The sequence below is a fragment of the Dunckerocampus dactyliophorus genome, chromosome 6 (genome assembly GCF_027744805.1).
Source record: "Dunckerocampus dactyliophorus isolate RoL2022-P2 chromosome 6, RoL_Ddac_1.1, whole genome shotgun sequence".
Taxonomy (NCBI): Eukaryota; Metazoa; Chordata; class Actinopteri; order Syngnathiformes; family Syngnathidae; genus Dunckerocampus; species Dunckerocampus dactyliophorus.
The window spans coordinates 26770546-26782601 of NC_072824.1; the positions used below are offsets into that span (position 1 = coordinate 26770546).

At 42.1% G+C, this 12056-nt stretch overlaps 1 protein-coding gene and 1 long non-coding RNA gene across 3 annotated transcripts; one reads left to right on the forward strand and one right to left on the reverse strand.

Annotated features, from left to right (window-relative positions):
* Positions 1-834: 834 nt before the first annotated feature.
* On the reverse strand, positions 835-2232 carry LOC129182377 (uncharacterized). The gene is made up of 3 exons (XR_008570634.1): positions 1981-2232; positions 1785-1863; positions 835-1547 (listed from the first exon to the last, which is right to left on the reverse strand). It is a non-coding gene; the product is annotated as an uncharacterized LOC129182377 (long non-coding RNA).
* Positions 2233-3618: 1386 nt separating this feature from the next.
* LOC129183336 (neuronal pentraxin-1-like) lies at positions 3619-11746 on the forward strand. 2 transcript variants are annotated; one of them, XM_054780453.1, is made up of 5 exons: positions 3619-4114; positions 5040-5247; positions 8996-9234; positions 10204-10383; positions 10625-11745. In XM_054780453.1, the coding sequence occupies exons 1-5, from the start codon at positions 3701-3703 to the stop codon at positions 10844-10846; spliced, it is 1263 nt and encodes a 420-aa protein (XP_054636428.1). In that variant the 5' UTR covers positions 3619-3700; the 3' UTR covers positions 10847-11745. The 2 variants fall into 2 exon arrangements, with proteins under 2 accessions (XP_054636428.1, XP_054636429.1); XM_054780454.1 differs by lacking the exon at positions 10204-10383 and having other exon boundaries at positions 10625-11746.
* Positions 11747-12056: the final 310 nt, after the last annotated feature.

Below are 12056 nucleotides of genomic sequence, written 5' to 3' on the forward strand. Positions count from 1 at the left end.
TTTAGATCATATTGCACTGTGGCACATTTTTATTGGTGTGACATGACAAACCACACTGACTTGTTTAATGAGAAAAAAACCTTGCTACCTGACAATGCACTCAATGCAGTCACTTGTTGATGCCTACGAAGGTTCCGAGCTCTAATGAAGGTATTCTGCTGACATGAGGAGAATGGTGTGCGTGTCTGTCTATAACTATCCGTTACACGTCCCGCTGCTTGCCTTAAGCTTGGTCTCATGCTGATTACACACCCCGGGTCAATAATTAAACAAATTAAGTGGACTTACAGGTCAATTTTCCTCCCGCCTTTAGCAGCTGTCTGCTGAGTCGTCATGCACAAGTGTGGGAAAAACCTCTTGAAACGTAGCCGAATGATAAACATTGCACCCTCAACCTCTGTTTGTGGTCACGGTTTTACGCCGTTTTCGACCAGGAATCGATGCGTCTCTGAGTAGTTGTGTTCATTTGGCAGGAGAACGCAGTACAATACAATTTCTTTGTCGTTTCTTGACTCTTTCTGTGACATTTGTTCTGGTTTACATCTTTGATGATTCATTCTCAACAAGAGTTACTCCTTCTCAGGTGTCTTGTGCATTAATGTCAAGTTACTGTGTTACATAACGGCGTCTCGCGAGGACGTTTCCAATCCTCTTGTGCATAAAGCAGCTCCATTATGATGTCTTCTATCTGGAAACGTTACTTTTGGGGTCAGTCACACATCATTCTATACATAAATTCAGCACTGGTGAAAGTGCATGGCCTACAACTCGACAGTTTTTAACTGTTTGAATGTTGAAGCGCGTTCACACGGCATGCCAAAGATGCCAGTGTTTTTGGCCATGCCTGGATGGAATACAACCAAATAAGCCTAATTTATACAGCCATGGCCAAAAATATTGGCATGTAAAACTATGTCCATCCTCATTAGGGTTGCGGGGGTATGCTGGAGGCTATCCCAGCTGACTTTGGGCAGGAGGAGGGGTACACTTTGGACTGGTCGCCAGCCACATATAGACAAACAGCCACTCACATTCACACAATCAGACAATTTAGAGTTGCCAATGAACCTAACATGCACATTTTTGGAATGTGGGAGGAAGCCGGAGTACCCGGAGAAAACCACGGGGAGAGCATGCAAACTCCACACAGAGATGTCCAAGAGAGATTTGAACCCAGATCTTCTGGCTGTGTGGCCCACATGCTAACCACGAGGCCACCTGACTACATGTTATTATTAAATTCTTCTACTTATTGTTTTTATTCCGCCCCATTTTTAACACACAATTCATTCATGGGATTCCAACCATTTTATGGACAAAATGATCAGCTCATTCAGGACACAATGTTTCTATCTTCCCACGTTTCCATAATTCCACATTTTTCCACGACAGCATTCCCATTGAAAATGAACTGAATGGCTGGTAGAAATGAATGCCATTCTCCTACATTTCTTAACCCATTCAAATCATTCCACCATCAAAACATTCATGCTGTTTTCCACTTGCCAAAAGTTCCCAATTATCAGTGCAGTGGCTTCAGTCTTGTCCTGTTAAAACATAAGGACATCCAGATAAATAAGTGACATTTCTTGATAAATATATATACACACACACACACACACACACGTTTATCCATCTTTACCATTTATTTTAGTCATAATTTTCTGTTTTTCCATGTACAGCACTCTGGTCAGCTGAGGTTGTTTTTAAATGAGGTCTACAAAACGTCTGACTTGACTAAACAGTCCAAGCAAAGGCACAATCTCTTCACCAGTAACACTCACCTTGTACTGCTGCACCAAGGTGTTGGGATGACGACTGCGACGCAAGAATCCATATTGTTTTGAGAAGCCAAACTCTTTACTAAAAAAAGGGATAGTTTTTTTGACATTAAATTGTATGACATCGCCATCAGCAGTAAAAATAGTAATCTAGCACAAAAAATCCCAACTATCCCTTTAAGTGGCCCCACTAACTAACCGGAACTACCTTCTTCAACACCGAAATCCGACCTGAACTCGGCTCATGGGACAAAGTGGGGGTTAAGTCACTGCTGATGGACGACACTGCTGATAGGGATGTCAAACAAACCCCAAACATTCTGTTCTAGCCACAAACACTTGAGCCCAAGATCCAACAGCTGACTCTTTCTAATATGGGGAGTTTGTCAATCTGCAGCAAAACAGACAAAAACATTATTGTCATTGCTAAATTTTATTTCAATAAACATATGTGGAGCAATCATTGACAACGTTAATAAACGAACAATAAGGGGCCAACACTGTATAAAACAATGACGTCACCGCTCCTTCGCTACCCCGTCGCCGTCACGTGACCAGAAGTGAGCGTTGCAAACGGCTGTCATAATAACTGAATATTTTGACTGGCATGACTCACCCAGTCGACATTCTCCTGGTATTTTGTTGTCCTATGCTTCTAAATGACTGGCAAAAGTCATTCCACTTTGTTGCCAGTCTAAACAAGCCGGCCAACCGGAAGACGACGGACTTTTACGCATTCTTTCTTCTTGGCGTCACGTGGTTGTGTCTGTGCATGTTACCAGCGCCACACTAAGGTGAACTTTGTGTATTGCATCGTTTTCACCCAGTAATACGTTCCCGCTTGGATGCGACTATTTACTAATCCCGAGGCGGTTAAAAATGTCACTAAGTCTATGGTGCAGTTAGCATGCAATATAACCCAATGGTTAGATAGAAAAACCCATTCAAACAGAACACCAACGTATATTAGCCGTGCTGCTGAGCTAACAAAGGACTATTCACAGCTCCAGCTCAAATTCAAATGAAGCACAGCGCTAAACTGGCAAGAGAAAATAAGCTCACGGCGCTTATTTAACATTACATCGTGACTTTCAATAAATTAATATACGTTTAGCTGACATTTTGAAACTATTCATTAAGAAAAGCCAGACTTATCAACCAAAGTAGCAGCCTGTAGCTCCACAAGCTCTTGGACATGACTGTGACCGTTGACCTCTTCTGCCCACAATGCAAAGCGCAAAACAAGATCGCGCAGGATATCGCGATATTTCATGTCACAACATAATTGAGTAACTTCATCCCAACTCGAACACACAATAAAACACAAGTTTATGGACCCTCGCTGCATATCATGTAGTTTTTACTCAATACCGTTACGTTTAGCTGTAGAACATAAAGCAACTGTGTTAAATACACTTAAAACGCTTACATAAATCCATTAAGTGGCTAGTTTCTTTTTTCAGTGTACGTGAAAACTTTCACCTCATTCATCCCCCAAATTCCTTTTTCCACACATTTTCCGTGCATTTCTTCAGTTCAGCTTCAGCTCATCAGCATTTCGCCACAAATTGCCTTCTGCAGTTACTTGTGAAGTTGTCCACATGACTGATTCATTCCTTAAACGCATACTTTTGAGTGTGTGAATGAGATTATTTCAACAGATCGTTGTTGATGCGATGTGGACCACATAGGCGAGTGTTTCATAGCCATCAGCCGCGTGGGTAAGTGTTCCACGCAGCGTGCACGACTTGAAATAAGGGGCTGGACTGAGTGGCGCCTCCTCAGAGCTGCGGTGAATGGAGTTGCGTCACGTTCGCTATATAAAGCGCTGCTGCGAGTCCCAGCTTCAGTGGACAGCTCCGTGGTGCTGAACATCTCATCTCCATCCTCTCTTCGCCAGTGCAAACGCGAGTGGAATCATGGACGGACTCCCGTGGAAAGTCTTTCTTCTTTTTTGGCTGGCGGAGAGCTCGGCGCAAGACTTGGGACAGACGCAGTTTATTTGCACGTCGGTGCCCAAGGATGTGGACTTGTGCGCGGCAACCATGCAGAACAGCGGGCCGGCAGAGGACCTGAAGACGACGGTCATGCAGCTGCGAGAGACCGTGCTGCAGCAAAAGGAGACCATCATGAACCAGAAGGAGACAATCAGGGAGCTAACTTCCAAGTTGAGTCGCTGTGAGAGTCAGAGCTTCCCAGCGGCGGGGGCACCGGGTGGGAGGCGGCCGGGCGCAAAGAACACAATGGGAGATTTATCCCGGGGTACTGCGGAGACCCTGGCCCAGCTGGGACACACTTTACAGACTCTAAAACAGAGACTGGAGAACCTGGAGGTAGGCAAGTTACAGTATGCCTCTGCTATCTTTCACTTTGGTGTGGAAGCTGAGCCACACGTCCTATAGGGCAACTTTAAAACAATGTACCACTTTATTAGGTACCCCTGCACAATCTAATGATACACGCTGTGTCAAAAGTGGCAATATGTTAATTACTGTGGTTGTACAGCGTGTCCCGATAAGCCTGGACATATAATAAAGAATACATGCAATAATTATATTAAAATAAAAAAACTAACATAAAAATATGTAATCATAATATAAATATAGTACATTTAATACATTTTTTACATTATTTATTCATATTCAATATTACATTTCGAAAATGTAATATTTTTTAAAATAGTTGTACATGTGTGTATTTGTGCCCACGTATTTAATGAATAATTACTGTAATTAATAAACAAATAATATTGTTTTAAAATAAAAAATATGAATACAAACGTTTTAAAAATAATATATTACGATAAAATTAGAAAATGTGTATCGTTATTATATGTATATACTGTATTTTTAATAACTGTGTGATATGTTTTTTTGTACGTGTTTAGACCCCATGTAGTTCATAGTGTGAACAATGAGAGCCGTTGCTAATGTTTGATTACAATCGTATACTTATTGATAAGGTCGCCCATCTCAAACTCAGTGTGATGCAGCGTCGTTCAATGCAGTTGCAAACTCCATAAAATAACACACCTACGGTTCATTTGCCGCACATTTTAAGCAGTGCAAAAGCTATACTGTATTTACAGAAGCAGGATATTGGATACATCTGTTGGACAATGTGAGCGCCGATACGGGGAAGCAGTGCAGTAATTTGACGCAGAGCATAAACATCCACGCGCGTCCTGATTTAAAAGTGGATTTGCACCAGATAACGTCTTCACTCTCATCTAAGCTTCCTTCCCGCTGTGCGCTGCAGCACTACAGCCGAGGGAATAACACCGTGCAAGCCAACAGTCTGAAGGATCTGCTTCAGAACAAGATAGACGACATGGAGAAGCAGGTCCTGTCCCGGGTCAACACGTTAGAGGAAGCCAAGGGTGGCTCCAGGAATGACAGCGAGCAGCGGAACCGAGTGGAGTCCACGCTCACCTCACTGCATCACCGCATCACGGACCTGGAGAAAGGTGCGTTGGCAATTCTGGAAATCAAGTTGATGTCTGATGGCTCAAGGACGCTGCGTCCTCTAGAAACAAAATACTGTACTTGATCAACTCTCATGGGCTCAAATGTGTTTGCTGCTGCTGCATCATCCATATCCATCGCCTTGAGAGGGAGCAGAGCTGCATTGCTTTGCATATCTTAACACTCACCAGCTCAATTTCCGTGTTAAACCAGTCTTGGGCAAATTACAGGACTGAAAACCGTAATTATTAGTCAAAGGTACGAGTTATTTTCCCAAAAAGTAATTGAATTAAACTGAATTACTAAATTTAAGTAGTTACCATGGAAATTATTGCATTCATTTTCGAAAAACCTTCAAATATGTAAACGACTTGGGATTTAGCTTTGTAAGGTGTGCTGTTGGGGGATGTTTCATGAGATCAGGCTGAGGTGAGTTTGTGACTTGCAATTCTCTACCAAAAGCTAGGGGGCAGTGCTTTTTTTTAAAAGTGAGCAACCACAACTCTTGCTGACTAGCCATTTTCAGTGGTGTCCAAAGTGTGGCCTGGGGGTCATTGAAGGCCCGGAGCTCACTTTTTATTGGCCCGCAACACTTAAAAATACAAGAAAACTAATAAAACAGTGTAGTACTATGAAATACTAATCCGTCCATCTATTTTCTATGCCGCTTATCCTCATTAGGGTTGCGGGGGTATGCTGGAGCCTATCCCAGCTGACTTCAGGCGAGAGGCGGGGTACACCCTGGACTGGTGGCCAGCCAATCGCAGGACACATATAGACAAATATAGACAAATATAGACCTACGGACAATTTACCCCCACACAGAGATGACCAACGGAGATTCAAACCCAGATGTTCCCGATCTGACTGTGTGGCCAACATGCTAACCACTAGGCCACCGTGCGGCCCGCAAGATGTAATAATGTAATACATTTTCACGTCATCATGTAACAACGCCGCATTTTGTAATAACTTTTTGCATTATGTAATAAGTTATTACAAAATGCGGCAACATTTATTACAAAATGCGTTCAAGAATTTTATCATAAAATTATGACAAATTGCAAAAGCTATTACAAAATTTTGCCGTGTTTTGTACTAACTCATTACATATTGCTGAAGTTATTACAAAATGCGTTCAAGAATTTGATCACAAAATGCAGCGTTATTACATAATGACGTGAAAATGTACCACATATTGCACCATTATTCCATACTGCGGCTCTACAAGGTGAACTTAATTTAACCATCTCTAAACTTTTGAATGTCCGAGTGTACAATATTTCTATGCCGTACTCGTAGAACGTGCTGCTCTCTATCCTGGAGCTGAACAGAAAAAAAATCCCGAAAGGTGTGTGATCCATAAGTGGACCAGAAAATGACCTGGTTCAATTACAACTGGGATTTAAACCTCTTCATCAGGCTGTTCACAATTTGACATCATGAGACCAAGGCCGCAGCTAGCAATGGATGCGTGAAGCAGGAGGAACATGGCCACTGCGCATGTTGCAACAGAGATACAGATAGATCGTAAGCGTCCCAGAAAGGCAGACTGTGACAAGCAAAAAAAAAGTTCACCTGTTAGAGAACAAGTTGTGCAAGAATTCCTGAAACAGTTCAAGTTTAGGGTTAAATAAAGTTCACCTGTAAAGGTTACAGCGCTTTCACACGCACAAGCACTTTTCTGTAACTTTTCTGTGCCTGCGTGTGTACTCCGCAGTGTTGTACAATGTACAAATACTTCAATGTTTGTACTCTACTATTTCTGTTTACTTTTACTTTAATTTCAAAAGAAACTGACACTTTTACTCCGACACGTCGAGGCTACTTGTTACTTTTCGTTTTGTTTCGGCGACACGCGGCTACAGAAGAAAAAGTAGAAGGCGTATGATTGGTCGTTTGTGTGAGGCGTCAGTACAAGCAGCGGTTGACATTAGGGTTGGCCGATACTGTAAATGTTGGCATCGATGGGATACCACTGCCACCATTACAAGTAAAAACACGACCACTGATACTTTGTAATTGACATTTTTCAAGGTGCTTGAAAAATTTTGCCTTTAATTTGTTGAAAAATGTAACAATATATACAATAAATACAATATAAGATCATGTAACAAAATAATATAATTATTCCCTTTTATTATATACAATTGTTAGAGCAAATAGTGCAAAACAAGTACACAAACGCAAAAACTACTACTGGCTCGCATTTAAGTCCTTTGGCTTTTTACCCCCAAAGAGAAACAATATAACAAAATATACGTATAATCTAAACTGTGTACCGATACTAACAACGCAACAAAAAAACACGGATATTTGTGAAAATACGTATAGAGTCAAAATATCGGTCTCATCACGCTTGTGTTGATAATATGAGTAGTTAGTTCACATACTACACAAACAAAGGCAGTAAACAACTTTGATGACGGCTTTTTTTTTTAAACTCATACGTTTCCTCAAGTATGACTTTTGCATATTTTAAGCAAGACAGGTACTGTTATTAATGAGTAGTCCAGGAGAACAAGAAGGTGTGGACGTCATCACAGGGACTTCTTGCGGTGTGGCGACCAAAACACAAATCCTAAAAAGGCAAATTCACAGATTATTCAGAATTAGGATTTTTCTGTCTGTGTGTGTGTACATCTGTAAGAAAGATGGTCACAAGGATACGCTTGTAGATATATATAATAAATAAGTAAATAAACAAATACATATTTTAAATCAGATTTTACAAATAAATAAATTAACGTATTGCATGAATTCAGTGAAGTGTGCTGAGGTTCGTGGCTGCTGAGGCACTGACTCCTTTGGAGTTTTTATTTATATTAATACAGCTTTTAAAATTGTTTTCAGATACTTCCCGTCACATTTATTATTTAAAATACATGATTAACTGAAAAACATTCGTCTTCTTACCTTTTATCTGTGTTCCAAATGTTAAAATGTTACTTTAAACCAGTGATATAAAGTACAGCCGATGAATTGTAGGCTTTCCTCCTCCAGGAACATTTCTGATACCTTGTTGTAAAAGTCTGATCACCTCCTGGTGAGCTTGGGTATATAACCCTCCATCGTGGCAGCCAAAGTTATTCATGCATTCAGCAGAGTATAAAAATATCTTGCATTTCACTTGTTTGTCAATCTAGCTCTAGCCAGCACTGCACTTTGTCTATTTCAATGAAACAACGCTGGCTTTTCCTATCTATGGAATGACTGCAGAGACAAGCACCTTCCAGCTCACACACGCCTGACCCCTTCAGGATGCAGCGGTCCTGCAAGTGCCCCCCCATATGAAATTCTGTGCATTTTATTGTCCGAATAGCAAGAATGATGATGTCACACTTACATTGCTGTATAAAGTCATGGTGTATAATAAATGTTTCTGCAACATTATTGCCGACATGCTGACAAACAGAACCCGGAAGGCACCATGATAGGTAGGCGGAGCTTGTGCACTGAGACCAGAAAAGATGTCTCCCCTCACCATGCATCACTGCATGAATTCAATCCTTTATTATTGATTAACTGCGATTGGCTGCCGACCAGTCCAGGGTGTACCTCTCACCCGAAGTCAGCTGGGATAGACTCCAGCATACCCCGAGACCCTCATGAGGATAAGCGGCATAGAAAACGGATGGATTGATTAATGCAAATCAGCCTTGTTGCTTCCTTAAATACACTCATTCAGTGCATGAAAACACACTGCTTGGAAGGTGAGATTTTCACATTTGACTTTCATCTCATCTCCAGGCAAGGACAGGCCATCTGATAGGTTTCAGCTGACGTTCCCCCTGAGAACTAACTACATGTACGCCAAAGCCAAGAGGAGCCTGCCTGAGATGTACTCTTTCACCGTGTGTCTGTGGATCAAATCCAATGCCTCACCAGGGGTGGGGACACCCTTCTCGTACGCCGTCCCTGGTCAGGCCAATGAGCTGGTGCTGATCGAATGGGGCAACAACCCAATGGAGTTTCTCATTAATGACAAGGTATGTCAGCTGCAACATTTGGACTTGCATGGGTTCCAAAATTTGGCTGGATTAGATGGATGCCGTGTTTATGCCTATTTTCGGGACTACTGTACTTCTCGTGGCAGTTGTTTTGCATTACTGCATGTTTGAAGTGTTTTACCAGTGTACAGTTTTGCGTTGGTCTGTCATTATACGTATCCTGGTGTAATGACAGACCAACTCAAAAATGTTATTTTACAGGGTTTTACAGAATAAGGCACCCAGAAACTACACAAATGGGAAATTTTGGATTTCCCATTTGAAGTATCAACTATAAAAAGAGTATGTGAACTTTGAGCCAGTATTTCTTCAATACTTACTTGTCTTTAGTCTTTAGTACTTCCTGAGATTCAGACAGTTTCCTTCTTCCTTGAATCAGCTGTGAATTGACCCCCTCCACATGTTTGCAATCAGACAAAAACATGGCTAAAATGCAGCAACACGCCGAAACACGAAAACCAGCTGTAACAAAATATCACTTTTCTGCACAACTTTTGTCATATAAAGCTTGGTCGTCTGGACGTTCTTACACGTCCCTCCAGACAGGCTTACTCTCCTTTGTAAACAAACCCCCACTCTGCTTTGTATCAAAGCGTGGTCTTTCTCGGAGCTGTTGTGACGCAGTCCCTTGGACTTCAGTGAGTACTAGTAGATCAATAGAAAGCACGGAACGTCTAGTTTCAGAAACTGTTATTTTGAATGCAGAAATGCTTGAGACATATGGTAGTTTCAAAATGGCATTGCAAATCCTGGTTTTAATAAAATAGTAGTTCTGGAGACCCTAAGCAAGATTGGGAACCCATGGGTAACTGCAAGAGAACTGATGATGTCAGTGTTTAGGTTTAGCAGCCTCTTAGGTCGCGTACAGAGAGAAAGACCTCTGACCTGTGACCTGTGACTAATAGTACCTTTAAGTCATGCCCTGAATCTCAAATGTGTCTGCTCCAGGTTGCAAAGCTGCCATTCCTCATCAATGATGGCAAATGGCATCATCTCTGCATCACATGGACCACACGGGATGGGATGTGGGAGGCCTTCCAAGACGGTGTGATGAGGGGAAGTGGGGAAAATCTGGCACCATATCACCCCATCAAACCTGAGGGGGTGCTGGTCCTGGGACAAGAGCAGGTGCAGTTGTTTCCCCTAGGTTTATCGCTTTTGGGGAACCGGGGGGCAAGCATCATGTATTAGACCCAGCCAGGTACCCAAGTACATCACTTTTCTTACACAAAACCAGCTAGAAACTGCGGCAACAACACAGTGAAACATGCTATGCAAAAGGACCAATCAGACTTCTCTGTAACGCAAGCGCGCTTTGTGTTATTAGAAGTTATAAATCTATTTGTGTTTCCTGTGTCTCCTTTCACAGGACATACTGGGAGGAGGCTTTGATGCAACACAAGCCTTCGTCGGCGAGTTAGCGAACCTAAACATCTGGAATAGGAAGCTTTCCATCACCGAAATTTACAACCTGGCAACTTGCAACAGCAAAGCGCCGACTGGCAACGTCTTCTCTTGGATGGAGAGCAACATTGAAATATTTGGCGGAGCGACCAAATGGTCATTTGAGCCTTGTCGTTCAGTCAACTGAACTGCATTTCAGCCCAGGGAGAAGAAAAGGCCTCTGTGTGTTTCTGAGCTTTTGTCGTTCTTGTCTTCATTTGATGTTTGTTTAGACGCCAGTTGATCTTGACTTTAGTTGTAAAGCTTAAATCTGGGATTTCTACCATTCCGAAGTATTTATGTGCTGAACAACAGTTTTCATGTTGAAGAAAAAAAAATCATTCAGTTCAAGTGAAAGCACAACTTAGCTCTTTGTTTTGGCTTCTTCTTCTGCTGGAAATGTGCACCCTGTGTCTGGACAAGGCACCATCCAAGCGAGGATGACATAACCACTCCCACCTGATTCTGTTTAGACAGGAACTGTTGTCAATTCTCGTCAGCGGTTGACGCTGTGAAGAGAAGTCTTGCGTGGTAACGCTTCCTCCTCCTCCTTTACGCTGTCCGGCTTATCCGGAACTTGCACTGTGACGGACCAGGAGAATGGAAGGAGAGGAGGGCATGAGTGGACATCAAAAGTCAGTTTCTATTTGTTGTTTGCTTCAAGTCTTTCTGTAAGAATGTCGCCAACTTGCCAACATTGTCACAAAGCCTGGGTGCCTTGGGCTGGTACGAATATTCAGCAAATTCAGTGTTTATTGCTTTCTGTTCTCTCTTTTCTTGAGCTGGGTTAAGTTCATTGTTTCAGATTGTCATCGGACATGTTTTCGCAGGTGTTTGTACTGCTCTGTATTAGGAATGTTACAGTATCTGTATAGTAACAGCATGAAAGACAGAGTGCTGTGAAAGCATTGTTGAATTCTGCTTTACTATCTTTTCTGGGCGTGGGTTTTTTACTGCATTGTTATATGCTCCAAGCATGGCAAATCTGAGAGATGAAGAATTTAATTTTTGTAATAAAATTGTGATACTTAATGTCACAGTGCATTGGTCTTGTGTGTGGTTACCCAACATGCTCATGAAGCTATGCAGCAACACCACTTGGACAAACCAAAGTGATGTTCTACCCAAGCTTTTATTTCCCTTTAATATGGTATCATTTCCCCTGCCTCTCGCCCTAAGTCAGCTGGGATGGGCTCCAGCATACCCGGGTCACTAGTGAGGACAAGCAGTAGAGAAACTGGGTGGATGGTATTAGTTGATGGGAATACAGTTGTCCCTCATTCATCCCTTAGTTAATTGGTTCCAGACCCAACTGCCATAAGTGAATTTCCGTGAAGTAGGTTTCAGTATTAGTAAAC